The sequence below is a fragment of the Danio rerio genome, chromosome 16 (genome assembly GCF_049306965.1).
Source record: "Danio rerio strain Tuebingen ecotype United States chromosome 16, GRCz12tu, whole genome shotgun sequence".
Classification (NCBI taxonomy): Eukaryota; Metazoa; Chordata; class Actinopteri; order Cypriniformes; family Danionidae; genus Danio; species Danio rerio.
Genome location: NC_133191.1, coordinates 51,500,001 through 51,520,253, shown reverse-complemented (window position 1 = coordinate 51,520,253; position 20,253 = coordinate 51,500,001). Strand labels below are relative to the sequence as shown.

At 33.5% G+C, this 20,253-nt stretch overlaps 1 protein-coding gene across 12 annotated transcripts in view; it reads right to left on the bottom strand.

The window, feature by feature from the left end:
- The window catches only part of thsd7ab (thrombospondin, type I, domain containing 7Ab), a 346,631-nt gene that overhangs the window by 140,575 nt on the left and 185,803 nt on the right, over positions 1 to 20,253 (bottom strand). For 9 of the 12 annotated variants that reach the window (XR_012391319.1, XR_012391314.1, XR_012391316.1 and 6 more), the window contains exons 4-6: positions 17,080 to 17,261; positions 9,158 to 9,226; positions 3,241 to 3,396 (exon numbers count right to left, since the gene is read on the bottom strand). Coding sequence is in view for 4 of the 12 variants with exons in the window: in XM_073924512.1 (XP_073780613.1) it covers positions 3,241 to 3,396; positions 9,158 to 9,226; positions 17,080 to 17,261 (407 nt within the window). In the remaining 8 variants the exon portion in view is untranslated. The remainder of the gene's footprint in view (positions 1 to 3,240; positions 3,397 to 9,157; positions 9,227 to 17,079; positions 17,262 to 20,253) is intronic. The other 3 variants (XR_012391315.1, XR_012391320.1, XR_012391321.1) reach the window with 1 other exon arrangement.

Below are 20,253 nucleotides of genomic sequence, written 5' to 3'. Positions count from 1 at the left end.
AGACTGTAGTCTAACAGAGGTCCAGCTGCTCTAAGGGACCGGCTGGCAACATTTGCCGACACTGTTCCGCCTGACCAAACCAACATGCAAATTGGCTGAGGGGGGTGTGTGAATTTCTTTATTTTTGTTTATTATTAGTATTTGAGTTGCTAGTTTTGTTTATATATTAATTAAATTATTTTAAGTGTATTATTTGAGTATGTTTGGTGGTTGTTTTGTATTAGTTTGTGATGTTTAGTTTCCTTTCCATAATGGACTAGTCCCTGTCTTTTGTATATATGTCCCGTTTTTGTGTTAGAAGAGGAGTCTGTTTTTCTTTGTCCCTTTGTTTGTTTGTTTGTTTGTTTGATTACCGACCGCCATAAAACAAGAAGAAGAAGAAGAAGAAGAAGAAGAAGAAGAAGAAGAAGAAGTGATGGAAGAAACCAAGCTGCTGGTCAATAAATGAATGTACAGTTGAAGTCAGAATTATTAGCCCCAATTTGAATTTTTTTTTTCTTTTTCAAATATTTTCCAAATTATGTTTAACAAGGCAAGGACATTTTCACAGTATGTCAGATAATATTTTTTCTTCTGATGAAAGTCTTACTTGTTTTATTTCAGCTAGAATAAAAGCAGTTTTTAATTTTTTAAACACCATTTTAAGGACAAAATAATCATTATACAATATCTTGCCTAATTACCCTAACCTGCCTAGTTAACCTTATTAACCTAGTTAAGCTTTTAAGCTGAATAGAAGTGTTTTGAAAAATATCTAGTAAAATATTATATAGTCATCACGGCAAAGATAAAATAAATCAGTTATTAGAGATGAGTTATTAAAACTTTTATGTTTAGAAATGTGTTTTACAGCAGATATTTACAGCAGATATTTTTACTCAGCATGCACTATAGTTTGGGTAAGTAATGGCACTTTAACCACCACTGTTGATTTTAAACAAACCAGATCTAGTAGGTACTACATTTGAATTTGAATTTAATACATGATTGTTAGAAAAGTACATTTTATATAGTATGTGTTACGTTCCACGTATGTTTTGTGGTGTTTTGTGTTTGTTTTATGTTTCACTTTTTCTTCCTTTTCCCTGCTTTGTTTCCTGTCCTGCCGCAGGCGTGCAATCATTGGACGAGAAGATCGTCACTCATCATTATGACGCCACTCTGCACACCACTCGACGCAACACTCGGGAGTTGGCCAGCAGTGCTCAAAAGCATTAAGTAGGCAGATTAGCCGAGCCCAGGTGGGGGCGGTGTTGAAAACGAAGCCGTCAAGCAAGACACTTCTAGGGGCTCAAAGTTGCGACTGTCATGGCCGATCACATGGCGTGATCCCTTATTTATTTATTTTTTTTTTATTGCAATAACAACAAAAGGTTTAAAGTACAAATGAAACAGAATACATTCTCTACAAACTATAGTTCATTTAAAACAATACAAGAATTATAAATTACAAAGCCAACAAATCTTACTCAGCTACACCAAATCTGTCAGGAGAAATGGGCCAAAATTACTTCAAACTATCGTGAGAAGCTTGTGGGAGGATACCCAAAACATTTTACCAAAGTTATACAGTTTAAAAGCAAAGCTAAAGAAATACCAAGGGAATGTAAAGGTTTGACTGGCTAGAAATAATAAAAAATTCTCAAAAAAAAAAAAATCTTAATGTTCTGGCATTTAGCAAATGTAAATCATTTAGGTAACCCTAACAGACCTAAAATAGTAAACGTTCAGTATGATTTACCATCAGACATTTAAAAAAAAAGTTATGTTGCTTATTTAGAGTGTATGTAAACTTCTGGTTTCAACTGTATATTTATTATTTAATATCATAGTTTAATAAATTGTTAGTTTTGTTTCACATAGATTTATCAGTTGTGATTTTTTTTATTTCTCCCAGCACCAGTAGAAACTCACCTAATCTTACATCTCATCCAATATAACAACACAAACACATAACAGTATGAATGTGAGTAGCATGAATGGAACTCGGATGTACTATATCCGCCATTAGTCATTATCACGTAACCTACCTACCTGAAGCGTCAGTTGCGTAGCTTCACTCCCATTCATGAATTCATTTGCTGTGAATTATGGGATAGTTTAGCGTTCATTGAATGCACATTTTAGAATCTCGCCGGAAGTAGTAGGTCATTCGAATTCTTCTAGCACAGGGTTTTTCAAAGTCTAAGACAGTGGGCCTCCCTTTTGACACAACTTATCTATTGGCGCCCCCCTCCTCCCAAACACGCACGCACGCACGCACGCACACATGCACGCACGCAGGCACGCACGCACACATATATATATATATATATATAAAGACACAGACAGATGTCAGACTGTTAACTCACTTTTATCATCATTTGCATGAAAGTGCAATTATTTACAGAGTAATAACAAGTATTTTAATATAACGTTTTTAAAACTAGGATGATTGTTCAATATGAATAGAACAAATCCAAGAACTGTCCATCCCAGTCAAAACAGTCGAAGTTTAGCGGGTCTCATGCTGTCTTTAGCCAAAATATCTTGACAAACCACACATAAAGGTCGTGGTTCCTCAGCTGGTCCAGTCCACGTAAATCCTAAACTCAAATACTGATCATCATATCGTCGTCTTTTGGGTTTAAGCACTGAACTTGAAGGCTTTGAATCGGGGGGTCTCAGAAACCGACCCATTGTATTAGCAGGCATATACCTGTATTGGCGGGCTTTCCAATCAGAAGCGAATTCACAGCTATGGCCTTCTGGGTAAAAAAGGTTTTCTTATTTTTGACAAATAATTTTTTAGCTTTGTTTAATTAAGACGTTTAAATATAATAAAAAATTCATATAATAATTAAACTTAATAATTATATTTTTTTATTATATATTTTTTCCCGTGCCTCCCCTGACCCCAGGGGAGGCGCGCCTCACACTTTGAAAAGCCCTGTTCTAGCATACTGATTTTCCAATACTATGAATTCGGACATACTACTCGGCTCGCATACTGTTTTTAACATACTATATATTATGGAAGTATGCCATTTCTGATTCCGTAGGCAAGTTTATAATAGCATGACAGAAAGCATCTTAGCTGGCTTATTCAAAATTAAAAGTCCCTGTGCATTACACTCTCATGGAAAAGAAAACGCTAAATCTGCAAAATCTGGCCCCATAAAATAAAAAAATCCCATCGTTCTATGCTCATATTTACCAAGGGAGCCAGTATTAGCAGAGGGCACTGTATAAAGTGTTCACCTTTTTTGACGCTGCGTTCGTCACAGTTCTCGAAGGTGCAGGGCCCCCAGGCGCCCCATGGGGACAGCTGACACTCCACAGGGCACTGAATGTGGCACAGTTGTGTGGCGCTCGGAGTCGCTCCTTTACACAGGCGAACATCCACCGGTGGAGATGCTGCAAATGGAAACACACACATTAAAACACTGCAGCGAGACGCCCACGTGGGGACGACACATGGACCACAATTAGGTTTATGTAACTGCAGGAAACAACAAATGGCAACATTAAACACGCTCTGAAGAGTCACGAGTGCCTGCTGCAGCACAGCAAAGAGAAAGTAACAGGAGAAATACTGAAAGGGATAAAGACTTCAGGAGGGTTTGAAGGCCAAATCTAATATGTTGATTTATTATTTTGAGTAATTTGATAATGTTTCAGCTTATTGGAAATTATTACATTTAATTATTAAAGGGCGCCTAGGTTACCTCTTTTTTCAGATTTAATACAAGTCTTTTGCGTCTCTAGAATGTTTATATAAAGTTTCAGATCAAAATACCCATCAGATTTTTCATTATACCTTTTACAAGATGCTGTTTTATACTGATTTTCAGCAGGGGGTGGTTTTGTCGTACTGTGCCTTTAAGACGAGTCTTTCCCGCCCACTATTTCTACATGCCTCCTCCCTCAGCTGCGTCAGACAACAGACAGACTTAAAGGAAGAAGGTCTCACGTAGCGTTTGTGAGATACTACAGTAAGAACTAAACTTTACTAATCAGTATTGTGAAGTTGCATTGATGAGTCACACACAATATCGTTACAAAGTTAACGCGCGCACACACACGCACACACACACACACACAGATACACACGCACGCAGGCAGGCAGGTAGGCAGACAGAGCGCGCTTAGCTTAGTTAAGGCTAACCTCAAGTACTGTGTGGATATCTGTTATGCTAATGTACAAAATAAACCTGATTTAACTTCCACAAACCGGGATTGAAGCGTCTTCTTTTATAATTGTTCTGACACGCGGCTGTGCTGATGAAGTAAAGCTGAAGTAAAACGCTGTAATTAATTACACACATACTCTGTTTTAAAACACTTTAAACATGTGAAACTCACTCTTAATCACATTTGATGATGATTGCTGATCCTAGCGAACAGAACAGACCTTTTATTCCCGGTTGCTTTGCATGTCTGTCTGGTCTTGTTAACATATACACGTGACTACCGGAACATGTTAATGCGCGCAGCTGTCAATCAATTCAGTGGGCGGGGGGATCGCACACCTACGTAATAATGCGATCGATTTCAAAACAGCTCCAATTGGCCGACCCTTTTTTTGTAGTTAAATTGAAAAAAAAAAAGGACTGGGTGTGTTCATATCACCCCAGTATGACGGTCTATACACTATACCAACACACAGATCTGTCCAAACAGCTTGAAAAGTAGATTTTTTTTTACCATATGTGCCCTTTAAAAGAAAAAATTATACAGTTGAAGTCAGAATTATTAGCCCCCCTGAATTATTTGCCCCCGTTTATTTTTTTCCCCAATTTCTGTTTAACGGAGAGAGGATTTTTTCAACACATATCTAAACAGGATAGTTTTAATAACTCATTTCTAATAACTCAGTGGTTCTCAAACTTTTTTCATCAAGTACCACCTCAGAAAAAACTGTCTCTCCAAGTACCACCATAATGACGAGGCAGATTAATTATTGGAGGTTGTGTTAACCGCACACAGAGACTAAATTGAACTATTCTATAGCTCCAATGCATGGCAAAGTTGCTTGAGTCTATTTGTGTCCTGCGAAATTTGAATCACATCCAAATTAATTAGCCTAAATCTGAGGTAACAATTGAACCGAAAGCCACTTTTAGTTAACAAAACAAACTTTACAAAACAGATAGCATATCGAAAACATGCATTATTTTACACAACTACGAACACATTTTTTTTTTAACACATTTGTGATAGCTATTATACCAATGATGCAGCATGGGGAGATTCCTGAGTTTGTAAGAACCGAAATGCCAACACAACAGAACTGGTCTGCAAAAGCACTTCTCTACCACGTATCTGCTCCAATAGTATCTGATGCAGCCTTTATGATGCAAGTTGAATTTGCATCACTTAGCGATGAAATCTAAGACACAATGCACTAAATGGAGCGAGTGACATCACTGTGATGGGTAGGGTTAGGGGTGGGGTTAGGTGAGCCTATTAAAAAGCATTGGATGCAGCTCAGATTGCACTGCACCAGGTCTGCATCCAGACCCCTCTCATCAGCTCTGCAATCGCAGCTGCCGCACACCTTATTTTTAGCATCTGACGACGCGATGCACTAAAGTAAACATTCTAAGCACTGCACCGATGTGATCATATACGCTACAGGGAACAGCCGGTGCTGATCACTTAATTGTTCATGTCAAAGGGTAAAAGTGTATTTTTTTGGAGTACCACTAGAAGAAAGCCTGTGTACCACTAGTGGTACACATACCACGGTTTGAGAACCAATGCAATAACTGATTTTTTTTATCTTTGCCATCATGACAGCACATGATAACTAAATATTTTTGACTAAATATTTTTCTAGACACTTCCATACAGCTTAAAGTGACATTTAAAGGCTTAACTAGGGTAATTAGGCAAGTTATTGTATAACAATGGTTTGTTCTGTAGACTACTGAAAAAAATATAGCTTAAAGGAGCTAATAATTAACCTTAAAATAGTGTTTGAAAAATTAAAAACGGCTTTTATTCTAGCCAAAATAAGACAAATAAGACTTTCTCCAGAAGAAAAAATATTATCAGACATACTGTGAAAATTATTCAGGAAACAGCTAAGTTTAACCCTACAACAGTAAACAAATTGTAAACAAAACTGATGATTAATAATCATTAAAAAGAACAACGTATCTATGTTGTCAAATGCCAACCATGTCAAATAATCTATTATGTGTGAACCATGTTTTTTAACAAGTAACGATAAAGCCCAAACAGCAGCAGTGTGAACGTTGTAAAATTAAGGATAGTGTTGTCTGTGGGCCTGATGGCTGACAGCAGCCATGACGCCCGTGTTTGCATCAAAGACACAGGTAAAGTGGATACGAGCCGCATTCAGCTCTCCAGAGACGCACAGAAACACCACAGAGCTTCAAAAACAATGAGGAGAGACAGTTCAGCTGTTCCTCATAGTAATGCAGAGACAGACTTGAACAACGCTGCACAGGTTGTCCCTGTTTATGTGGCAGATGGTCCAGACCTTCTGCGCAAAACTTTCAGTCTAATCAGAGTTTGCGGTTTGTGGTTGATCTGACAAACCCAGACGGACAGACTTAGCTTCAAGCAGGAGAATATTCTGGGACTTGCTTAAAAAAACTTTAAGCAACTGTATTTTATACGCATTTCATTTTAATTATTTTATTTAATTTGTGTTATTTTATAGTTTTGTTTAATTATTTTGTTATTCTTTTTTATTTTATCATTAAAATTATTATTATTTTTAAGTGATAATATTTTTTATTTTATTTAATATTTTCATTTTTGTTTATTATTTTATGTTATTTTTTATTATTTTATTTCATTTTTTATTATTTTTGTTGTTTTATTTTATTTGTACTATTTTATTTTAATATTTTATTTTATGTTATTTTACGTTAACATTCAAAATGCATTTCATTTAATTTTTTAGGCACAAAAGATTTAATGCATAAATATTTTATTTTGTTTAAATATATTGTTAATATTTATTATTATTATTATTATTATTGTTATTATTATTATGTTTATTATTATTATTATTTTACGTTATTTTAGTTTATTATTTTCTTTTTTTATATTTGTATTTTCTCTTGTATTATTTTATTTAACTTTTATTAATTTATTATTTTATTTTTATTATTTTATTACATTTTTTATATTTTTTTGTTTTATTTTATAATTTTATTTTTTATAATTTTTATTTAATATTTAAAATTATTTTATTTTATTTATTTTATTTTTATTATTCTAATGTATCATTTTATTTAATTTTTAATATTTAATTTGTTATTATTTTTATTGTTTTATTTATTTTGTTTTTATTATTTTATTTTAATATGGCACTTATAGACACAAACAAAACGCTTGTTGATTTCTTTAAAGAAGAGCGTACAGTACAGACTGTCATTATCCATCAATCTCTGTCAGTTTATGAGCCCACAGGAGGAACTTCAGAGCGTTGCATCACATGAGTGCTTGTAATGAGCTCTCTATGGACACAAACACTTACCAAAATACAGAGAGTAAACAGACAAAGCTATCGAAATATGCAAACACGCCGCAGGCAGAGAGATTTACACAAATAAAGAGCATCATGTCAGATTTAGAGAAGAGAAGAGGGAAAACTAAAAAAAAGTTACAATAAAATATGTTAATTTTGTAAATAATTATTTTCTTACTTGTGGCGTGCTTTTGATGATAACTTACAGATACAAAATAAGAAAAAACTGTAATGTAAAAAATACTATGCAGAAGCAGGAAGGAGAAGGAAAAAAGAGGGAAATTAAATAAATGAATAAAAATAAATTAAATTTTTTATCACGTGAAAAAAAAATTAATCAATTAAATAAAAGAATTTATTCTAACAACAATTATCATACCACATTTTAAATATAATATTAACTTTTAATACATTAAAAATACATAATTTTAATACTAAAATTAAAATAATTAATTAAAAAATAAAATACTAATAAAAATGAAAACAAATATTAAAAATTACAACATTAGTGAATTAATGAATTAATATAAATAAATATAAATAATAAGAATAAAATAATAAAAAAAATTATAATATAAAATTTAATTAACAAATAAATAAAATACCATTAAAATGAAAACAATGAAAACATTTATAAATAAATCAGTTGATTAATTAATAATAAACACATAAAAATTAAAAAATAAAACAAAAATAAATTAATTAATAAAATAACATTAAAACCGAAAATGTTAAAACAATTACATATGAATATATCAATTAATGAATAAATATAAATATAAATAATCAAAACAATAAAATAAAAACAATAAAATAAATACACATTTAAATATTAATAAACTAATTAATTAATCAAATAAAATATAAATAATTAAATAATTAATAAATATTAAAAACAATAAACCTATAAAATAAATAAATACAAACAAATTACAAATAAATAAATCAATTAATAAAAGTAAATATAAATGATAAAAACAATAAAATTAAAAATCTATTAATCTAAATAAATAAAGATATTAAACATTAATAAATTAATAATTTAAAAAATATATAAATAATAAAAACAATAAAATTATAAAATAATACGAAAAATTTACGAAAAAATTAAATGAAATCAATAAATAAAATAACCTTAAAAATGAAAAAGTTGAAACATTTACAAATGAATAATAAAAACAAAAAACAATAAAACAATAAAATAAATAAAATAGGGTACGGTCATGGTAGCGCAGTGGGTAGCACGATCGCCTCACAGCAAGAAGGATGCTGGTTCAAGCCCCGGCTGGATCAGTTGGCATTTCTGTGTGGAGTTTGCATGTTCTCCCCGTGTTAGCGTGGGTTTCCTCCAGGTGGTTCCGTTTCCCCCACAGTCCAAACACATGCACTGTAAGTGAATTAAATAAGCTAAAATGTCCGTAGTGTACGAGTGTGAAAGCAAAAGTGTTTGGATGTTTCTCAGTAATGGGTTGCGGCTGGAAGAGCATCCGCTGCGTAAAACATATGCTGGATAAGTTGGCAGTTCATTCCGCTATGGCGACACCAGATTAATAAAGGGACTAAACCGAAACGAAAATTAATGAATGAATGAACGAATGGATAAAATAAAATAAAATAAACATGGGTTACCATTTCAAAACCAAGCTTTAAAGTTGTTAACCATCTTACCTGAGATCTCATAGGTGATGGACAGGAGAGGAGGGACACTAGGCATCTGACCATTTGAAGACTGACCTTCTACAAAACATACACAAACACCAGCTCTACAAACTACTTCAACAGACAAACACAAATGCTATCACTCTGAGCTGCATAATGAGGATATACTGAGACTATTTCCACAATATTACAGCATTAAAGGGATCATTCAAGCCAGAAGATCTTAAGCTATCAAACTATCCTGAGCTGTGATGCAGGAAGTGAATATGAGCACATTCCACCTTTTAAGAGCCCCCAAAATCATAAGATCTACAATAAACAGCCTCTTTTGGACGTTCATCAAAAATTCACTTTTTTTTGGCAGGTTACGGAAAGGTTATATGCAAAATTTATAGCATCTTCTGCTTTCCTTGTCAGTAAAATATGAAAAATGGTCTCACACACACCACTCAGTCTGCTCACATTTTATTTTCTTGCTTTTGCTTCATGAAATGCAATAGAACAGACAACTTATTTTATATCTGTCAGAGCAACACAAAGCCTTTTCAATTACCTGTCAACGTTTTGGTAAGTGACTGAAAAATGTTGGGTTAAAGTGACCTCTGGTTTTGCCATTTGCCAAAAAAAGAAAACAAAAATAAAAATAAAAATAAAAAAGTGTGTGAAATGAATCAGCTAACTAATTATGTTAATATAATTTTGAAGAAAATAAAATATAAAAATAAAATATAATATTAATTATTAATACTATAAAAATAATTATATAAATACTTAAAAAACGTATAAATAAAAAATTTATAAAGAAATACCATTACAAATGAGAAAATTATAAAAATGACAACATTGATAAATTATTTCATTATTAATATAAATAATAAACAATAAAATAAAAAAAATTAAATTGAATTAATAAATAAAAAATACCATTAAAAATAAAATAAATAAATAAACAAATAAATAAATGTATAAATAAATGACTTAATAAAAAAATAAAAAATTATAAAAAAATAAAACAATAAAACTTATGACATTTTATCACATTTTATTTTCTCGCTTTTCTTCCTGCAATAGATCAGACATATTTTTATTTCTGTCGGAGGAACACAAAGCTTTTCCAATTACCTGTCAGCATTATGGTAAGTGACTAAAAAGTTGGGTTAAAGCGACCTCTATTTTTGCCATTTGCCATTATTTATTATTTATTAAATAAACAAATGAACAAATAAAAAATAAACAAACAAATACATATAATCTATTTATTAATCATATATATATAAATTATTATTATTAATAAATAGAAATATTAAATTAAATGCAATATTAATTATTATCAAATTAAAAATAAATATATACATAATTAAACATTAAAAATAGTTTTACATATTAATAAATAAATAAAATACCATTAAAAATGAAAAATATATTAAAAATTATAATATTAACAAATTAATTAATTAATTAAAATAAATATGAATAATAAAAACAATAAAATAATGAACAATAAAAAAATGAAATAATAAAAAACAATAAAAATATAAAACTAAATAACATAAAATTTAATTTAATTTAATAAATAAATAAAGATAAAAAATAAAATACAATATGAATTATTATTACATTAAAATAAATATATACATAATTAAAAATAAAATAAAAATAGTTTTACATAATAATAAATAAATAAAATACCATTAAAATCGAAAATACATTAAAAATTACAACATTGACAAAAACCAGCAAAAATAATGATATATAAATTACAACATTAGTAAATGATTTAATTAATTGAAATAAATAAAAATTAAAATTAAACAAAATATGAAAACAACAAAACAATTAAAATATATGACATTTTATTTTCTTGCTTTTCTTCATGAAATGCAATAGAAAAGACAACTTCTTTTTATATCTGTCAGAGCAACACAAAGCATTTTCAATTACCTGTCAAAGTTTTGGTAAGTGACTGAAAAATGTTGGGTTAAAGCGACTTCTGGTTTTGCCATTTGCCAAACTATATCCAGTCCCACAAATGAATCACATTTGTGTGAGCTCCTATATAAACAGCTCCAAATATAGCTCTGCCCAATGCAATGTCATGGCAGTTTATTGTGCGTATTAAGGCATCGCCTCCATTGACAGTAATGTGATAATAATGTGGGGTATAAGCTGGTTATAGCTTTTACTTGTGCTCAGATCTCAAACAGTCAAAAGCCCCGGGATTCCTCCCACACGCTCAAAACTTAAGCTTCCTCTGTGGATTTTGCAGCACATTTGCAGTGAACTCATCAAGAACCATTTGAATTGTCAGCCTAATATTGAACTCTAGATTCTGCTCTATTATTTTGACTTTTATTGTCTGTTGTAGGATCTTATTGATCTTCAAATGATTGCCTCATTTAACAGAATGGAATGTATACAAATTCTTTTATAGCATCATATAAAGATTATTTTATGGAATCAAAGTGCATTTATGAAACATGCTTCACACATGTGAGTGGGTTTGACAAACCACACGTAGAAACCCCACATCAATTTATAAAAAAAAAAAAAAATAAAAATTTACTCTAGCACCTAATTGGATATATGCAGAGCTAGTGCTTCTTCCCATACACGGATAAACTTCCGTTGAACAGTTTTTCTATTTTATACGGTTCCTTTTGCAGCATCGATGTTGAAATGTAATTCCAATACAATTAGTTAAATAGACTTTGGCATTCATTTTAGTTGTTCAAGAGTAAAACAAGATGAAAATCTGCCTACTCCACGTGCCCCTCAGGATATACTGTGAATATACTGTGGTAAAATAAATGTTCATATTTTAAAGACATGGCAGGAAAAAAAATATTTAATGCAGTGCTTCTTGTACAATCTGAGACCCACCTTATATCAGATATCACTCAGCCAGTGATGATCGCTGATTTTTAAAGACCTTAAACGCGTCGATTTTGTAATGGCATACAGTTCACCGGAAGCCAGCAACCCAGATTACTGACAAATTAAAAGTCCTTCCGCATTATACCCTATTCTCTGAGCACAAACAGTTCCTTTGTATTATTAACACTTTTTGTGTGTACATTGTGCCTCCTCTTGCCAAATCGCTAAATGCCTCATTTTTGTGTAAAATAAATACATATAAATAAATATAAAATCTCAAATGTGTCTGCTAAATGACTTAATGTAAATGTAAAGTAGATCAGTTTTAGAAATCAAAGCGCTGTTCACTGATGAGTGACGCGGGAAGAACAGCCGCGGTTACAGTCTGTATGCGCATAATACGCGGTTATCACAGGTAATCCGTAATAGACACATTGTTGAAAACACGCTCCTGTCTGGATCCACAAGTATTGCTTTAACAGCCAAGAGGAGTTAAAAATTTACCTCACAAAAAAGCCAGCTGGTCAAATGTCCAAAGTGAGAGAGAGAGAGGTAGAGATGGAGTTTTACAGCATTTCTCCCTAGAAGTGAAATAGCGGCTCGTGTGCTGTGCCACCTTCATTGTAGTAAGACCGTTATTTACTCGCCCTCGCCTCCTTCGCCATAGTATTCTACTGCGACATCGCGCATAGGAGATAAATGACGTCAGTATGTAATAACCGGTTGTGATCTATTACAACACAATCTCATAGCAATTCGTAACTTTTTCATTTAGTGGCTAATTCGTATGAATTCGTACGATCTAATTCGTAAACTTTACTATGATTTGCTCATCCCCCAATGATGGTTGGGTTTAGGGGTGGGGTCAGGAGCCACGCCTCCTTTCAAAAATTGTACAATTTTGTACAACTGAACTTGTACGAATTCGTATGAATTAGCCACTAAACTGGCAAAACGTAAAATACTTACGTTTTCTTGTGAGATCAGGCTGTCTATTACTGAACCGATATCAATAATTGTGACACCCCTAATAACGAGTAACGATGGCAGCATATTAAAAATCTATCGAAGGTAAAAGTATTAAACTCATCGAAAGTATGTACTGAAGTAAAAGTGGAAGTAGGAGTAAAAAAACAATACTCCAGTAGAGTAGATATACTGCCTTTTAGTACTTAAGTACAGTAGTGAAGCAGTTCTACTTCGTTACAATACATCTCTGCATAGGAGATAAATGACATCAGTACGAAATAACCGGTTATGATCTATTACTACACAATCTCATGGCAATTCGTAACTTATTCACTTAGTGGCTAATTCGTTTGAATTTGTACGATCTAATTCGTAAAATTTAGTACGATTTGCTCATCCCCCAATGACGGTTGGGGTTAGGGGTGGGGTTAGGTGCCACGCCTCCTTTCAAAAATTGTACAATTTTGTACGACTGAACTTGTATGAATTTGTACGAATTAGCCACTAAACTGGCAAAACGTAAAATACTTACGTTTTCTCGTGAGATCAGGCTGTCTGTTACTGAACCGATATCAATAATTTTGACACCCCTAAAAACGAGTAACGATGCAGCACATTAAAAAATCTATCAAAGTTAAAAGTATTAAACTCATCGAAAGTATGTACTGAAGTAAAAGTGGAAGTAGGAGAAAAAAAACAATACTCCAGTAGAGCACAGATACTGCCTTTTAGTACTTAAGTCCAGTAGAGAAGTAGTTCTACTTCATTACTGTACATCTCTGCATATGAGATAAATGACGTCAGTACATAATACGACTGAATTGTCCGCGTCTGCATTGCGGTGCACCGAAGAAACAATTAATTTTGACACCCCTACTTCTTACTGTTAGGTGACAGTGCTAACCCCTTTCACTCGTATAGCATTATATGAAACAAATTACAATAGATCACTATTTATTTACGCATAATAAGAAACTTTAAAAGATCACCATGTGGAATCAAATGTTAGAAAATGAAATTCAAACTTCATCCACTTTGGATTATGAAACAGTGAGGCCTGTGGGAAATAATGTTCTGTTCATGCTATACGCACAATGTTGTGTTTCTAACAAGCAAATGCAAAGAATTTGATGAAGGCTCGATCACATCAAAGATTCTGAAGCTGACAGGATCCTCCCAGAGCGAGAACATCACGACTGCAGCCCTTTAACTTTCTGCACCGTCTGCTCTGGTGTATCTGCTGTCAGCGGCTCAGTTTACCCCCCCAGTGAAGCCAGATCTCCTGCTCCACGCTGATAAACACACAGATTCCCCGGCATACGCAGCTCCACCAGTGGCCTGTTTTAATAGGAGCCTTTCATGCAGGCAGTGTTGGTCTGCTCTAATGTGGAAGACACGTGTGTTACCATAAATTCCAATGTGCTCAACACACAGTTCAGAGCATCAAAAGAGCAAGCAGGAGGGAAAGAGATAAAAAAAATGTTCTTATTAAGAAGGGTGGCCCACTAATCGAGAGATAGTGTGTGGAGCATGCAAAGAAATGCTGATGCAATACATATAGTAGATTTTCAGCTTTACATGCATGCACACACACACACACACACACACACACACACACACACACACACACACACACACACACACACACACACACACACACACACACACACACACACACACACACACACACACACACACACACACACACACACACACACACACACACACACACACACACACACACACACACACACACACACACACAGTGCATGTGAGTTTTGGAGAGAGAAAACTAGGAAAGAGGAAAGATATGAGGGATAGATCCATGTATTTTACATATTAATTGTTTTTTTGTGAGGTACACATTTTTTGGCAAAGCGTCATAAAATAAATTCACGTTATTATAATAGATTATCTTGGTGTTTACCTATTTTTGGAAGACTTTTGGAAAACATATTATTCCATTAAAGCATTACATGAAAATTTTGAAGATACTTTTATGCAATCAAATTAATCTTAAAGATTCACTTATGGCAGGGATGTCCAAACTTGGTCCTGGAGAGCCGGTGTCCTGCACAGTTTAGCTCCAACTTTCTTTAACACACTTGCCTGGAAGTTAGTATACCTAGAAAGAGCTTGATTAGCTTGATTAGCAGTAAGATTCTCATACTGAACTCATACTGAACTTAAAATTACTCTCTTATGAAATCAAATAGAACTTTTAATTTTTCTCCTATAGCATCAAATGGTGCTAATAATGAGCTTATAATGATTTTATTATAGAACAAAATAAAACTTATAATGAACTTACAATAATTCTCTCATTGAATCAAAAGAAACGTATAATTAAAAAGTTTATCTTATGGAATGAAATAGAGCTTATGATGAGCTTAAAATGATTCTCTCATGAAATTAAATTAGTGAACTTACAATAATCAAAAGGAACTTATAAGGATTCTTTTAATCAATTGGAATGTATATTGATACTCTTATGGAATCAAATGAAACTCATAAGGAGCCTTAAAGAATTCTTTTGAAATCTAATGAAACTAAGACTCACGTACAATACAGAATCAAAAGGTAATTTATAAAGATTATTGTATGAAATCAAATGACACTTTGAAATTATAAAGATTTGTTTTTGGCATCTTATAGCCTGCCTGTTGGATATTTCACACTGGATGAAAAATCATCATCTTCAGCTGAACCTCGCAAAAACGGAAATGCTTGTAGTTTCTGCCAACTCGACTCTACACCATAACTTTTCAATCCAAATGGATGGGGCAACCATTACTGCATCCAAAATGGTGAAAAGCCTTGGAGTAACGATTGATGACCAAATAAACTTCTCTGACCAAAATTATAGAACTGCTCTATCGTGCAGATTCGCACGCTATAACATCAGAAAGATCCGACCCTTCTTATCTGAACATGCAGCTCAACTCCTTGTTCAAGCTCTTGTTCTCTCCAAACTGGATTACTGCAACTCTCTACTAGCTGGGCTTCCAGCTAACTCTGTCAAGCCTCTTCAGCTGCTCCAGAACGCAGCAGCACTAGTGGTCTTCAATGAACCTAAAGGAGCACATGTCACACCACTGCTAGTCCGTTTGCACTGGCTGCCAGTTGCTGCTCGCATCAAATTCAAAGCTCTGATGTTTGCCTACAAAGTGACTTCTGGCCTTGCTCCTGCTCATATGCTCTCACTTCTGCTGATCTATGTGCCCTCCAGAAACTTGCGTTCTGTGAATGAACGTCGCCTCGTGGTTCCATCCCAAAGAGGGAAGAAATCACTTTCGCGAACGCTCACATTCAATCTGCCCAGTTGGTGGAATGAACTCCCTAACTGCATCAGAACAGCAGAGTCACTCGCTATTTTCAAGAAACGACTAAAAACTCAACTATTTAGTCTCCACTTCACTTCCTAATCTGCAATTGCCTCTCTGGATATCACACTAACTGTACCCAAAAAAAGTAAATAAAAAAAAATGTACTAATACTTTCCTTCTTAGACTTTACAGACCTGAAACTTGCCTATAGCACTTATTCATTGTTGCTCTTATAGTTGTGTAAGTTGCTTCCTTGTCCTCATTTGTAAGTCGCTTTGGATAAAAGCGTCTGCTAAATGACTAAATGTAAATGTTATAAAACAAATGAAGATTTTCTCATGAAATCAACTTTAGGAATAAATAGCCCATTATACTAAAAATATTTACTCTTGGAATCATAAGAAACAGATTTACTCATGACAACTTGCAAAACACAATGGTTCTCTAACTGAATCATGTCATGAAGCGAAAAAGATTTTTGCCAAGCAACACCACAAAACGTTTGATCACATACAGATGTTTAGCTAACCGATCCTTAAAAGCCATAATAAATAATTTAACACGTCATCACCATTGTGCTTATATATATTTTTTGATCACAGCTCAGGATAGTCACTATAGTGAAGGATTTGGGACTGAACACATTCTCGTTGTGCTGTCGGTCAATCATTTGATTTGACTCAGAAACAATACATCAAGAATCCATTCCTGGTGGTAAAAATGCAGTGTATCTGTCAACCTGTCAAGGAGAGATGCCTGTACCTTGTTTGTGTTTGCTGTTATTGATGTAGTTGAGGAGTTCAGCATTGGCCTGGACACAGTAAACCTCTCTGGTCTGCACACCTCCGCCACACAGTCCAGTGTGATTGGCTCTCCGCCGGTCCTGCTGGCTGAGCAGAGCATCCACACGACACTCACTCCACTCCGTGCTCCGCCACGTGTACCTACAAACACAGGCAAGGTCAACAGAAGAACATCAGGCAATATGCTTTGAGTTAGGGCTCCGCAATACATTGCAAGATGATCGATGTTGCAATAATCGTATACGCAATACATACATGAGCTGATCATAAAATTACAATATCTTCAAAAGGTTGATTTATTTCACTAAATCCATTCAAGAATTAAAACTTGTATAACGTATACATTCATTCCATATAGACTGATATATTTCAAGTGATTATTTTTTATTTCATTTTGATGACAACTAAGGAAGACCCCAAATTCAGTTTCTCAGACAATTAGAATAATGTGAATCGGTTCAGTACTGAAGACACATTGGCTGCGTCCGAAAGAACCCTGCTACTCAGTAGGTACTGCCATTGAATTTAAATGTACTACTGGGCTGTTAGAAAAGTACATTCCATGCTGTATGAATGTCAGTAGTGTGAATGGAACTCAGACATACTACATCCGCCATTTTGTCATGATCATGTGAGTTGCGTCGCTTTAATCCCATTCACAAATTCTCTTGTGGGACGTCATGAGATGGCATACCGTGCATTGGATGTGCACTTCAGAATCTCGCCGGAAGTAGTAGGTCATATGGGTACTTCTCACTGATTTTCGAATTAGTTGAATTCGGATGTACTGCTTGGCTTGCATACTGCTTTTAGCATACTTTATAGTAGGGCTGCACGATATTGGAAAACATTGACATTGCGATATTTTTTCCCTGCGATATATATATATATATATATATATATATATATATATATATATATATATATATATATATATATATACATATATATATATATAAGGCTGTGACGGTCACCGAGACAACCGCGTCACTGCCGTGGTCAGTTGCCATCGCCGTTGTCCATTGCCACCGGCTGTAGTACGTGACGTCACGCACTTTAAAATACAAATTACTGTAAGTATTACATATCTCTTAGAATATAACATTAGGCGCGATTCAGCAAGTTCAAGTTCAACCATGAATCTTGTCAGAAAACGAACTCTTACATCTGGGAACATTTTGGATTCATGTCGACCGAGAAAGGTGAACAAATTAATTTAGATTAAGCTTTTTGTAGGGGGTTTTTAAGTGTTAAAGTGTGTTTTAATATTTAATGCTGAGAGTCCAAACACTGAAGAGCAAATCCATCAATACGCAGATCCACGGGTCCCGAATCATGCAAGCCAGTGGCGATTGACGGCGAGGGAAAAAAAAAGCCATGTAGCTTTTTTTTAGCCAACTCCTGTCTTCTAAACGCAGAAGCCCAGCTCAGCCAGGCATGGCAGAGGCATTTGCAAAAATGGCCAGATAAAAAAAGAGAAAGTTATAAATGGAAGACATTGACGAGAAATGGAGCAACATATTTGGTAACTAGTTAAGAACGCGCCGCTCCGCAGCGTAGAGAAACCTGCGTTGCGAGAAATGCGGGCGGCGGAACAGAAGGAGAAGCCCTCTCTCGCATGGTTGTGAAAAAGTAGCCTGTCTGTGCATTTTCGCTACAAGCACACCGTCTGACAGTGTATTGCTGGAAACATTATAACCCCATTCTTCATTTAAACCGGACAAAGTCAACATGTTAGTTTTTCTGGCAAATAATTTAAAATAGGAATACAAAAGGTGGAGAGAACCTACATTGTTGTTTTAAACATCTGACTTATATTGTTACTAGGTTAATATTTACTTTTTGCTTATAATTATTAATATCTATATAATTATTACACTGATTAGTAAAGTGCCATTTAGACTATTTGTTAAGTTCTTAAAAATGTAACATTTATTTGATATTATTATACGGTTTCAAGCAGTTAAAGTTATTTAATATTTAACTACAATATTTATAAACAGTTTTGTGTTGTTTTATTAACGCAAGTTCAAAAATAAACATGTAGGTCTACGTTTATACGGATGTTTTATTTATTAATATTTAATTAAGTTAAGTTATTCCTTAATTTTTACATAAAAGGTCAATAAATTTAGGTAGGCTACTTTATTTGTTGATGTACGAGATCAAGGAACATGTTTGCCAGTAAATAATGCTCTCACCACTTTAAAAAAATAAATAGATAAATAACTTGCGAAAAGGATGCAATAAAAATGCAAGCGCTTAATCATTCTTCACAATCGGATTCGTATGTGCAATAAACCGAGGCTATATTGCGCCGACAAGAACAAGCCCTAATACAAAGTCTAGAGAGAGAATTAATATTAGTTAATATTAATGATTATAAACACAAACTGCGTTGTATGATAAACGCCTCACAATGTCGTGATCTTTTCTAAAGAACAGATAATCCATGTTGTCACCGTCTCCCCAGCCAGGTTTTCATCTGCTTTTTTTTCTTTTTCTTGCTACAAACAATAAAGTATCAGTGCCAGACCAGTTTAAATTATATTTTACTCTCCTGATTTCTTTTCTTTTTATTAAAAAAAAAAAACATAAATGTTTAAAGTTTTGTATTGCATATATATATTTTTAAAGATTATCATTCAGCTTACCTGCAGCGAGAAGTTGTGTGCTGGACAAATCCCCTTTACTCATGCTACCTATTTCATTTATGACACTGTAAACTTGACTTGGCAGGCTGATCATCTTTAAACTCAAAAGGTGTTTTTAACTTCTGCATAATGTGATGTTTCTTATTACAACTGTTAGCGGTGTCAAAATGAAAGCAGTTAAACAATAAAAAGGGTTTTGTTTTATCAATTGTATAGTTTAGTTTTAATAATAATGTATATAATAAATTATAATATTGATTATTGTGTAGACTATAGTGTCCAAAAAAACATTGTTATTAGGTTAATAGACCTAATCCCTAACTGAAAAACAAATGTGAAAATGACAGGCAGGTGCGTCTCTGCTAAAATTAATTTAACGACAAATTTCTTTTGCATTTTTAGAGATCAAGAGAGCTGTATTTAAAGAATTATTTAACTAAAACATGAATTGAATGCCTAGTTCTTTCCAGTGTGAGATT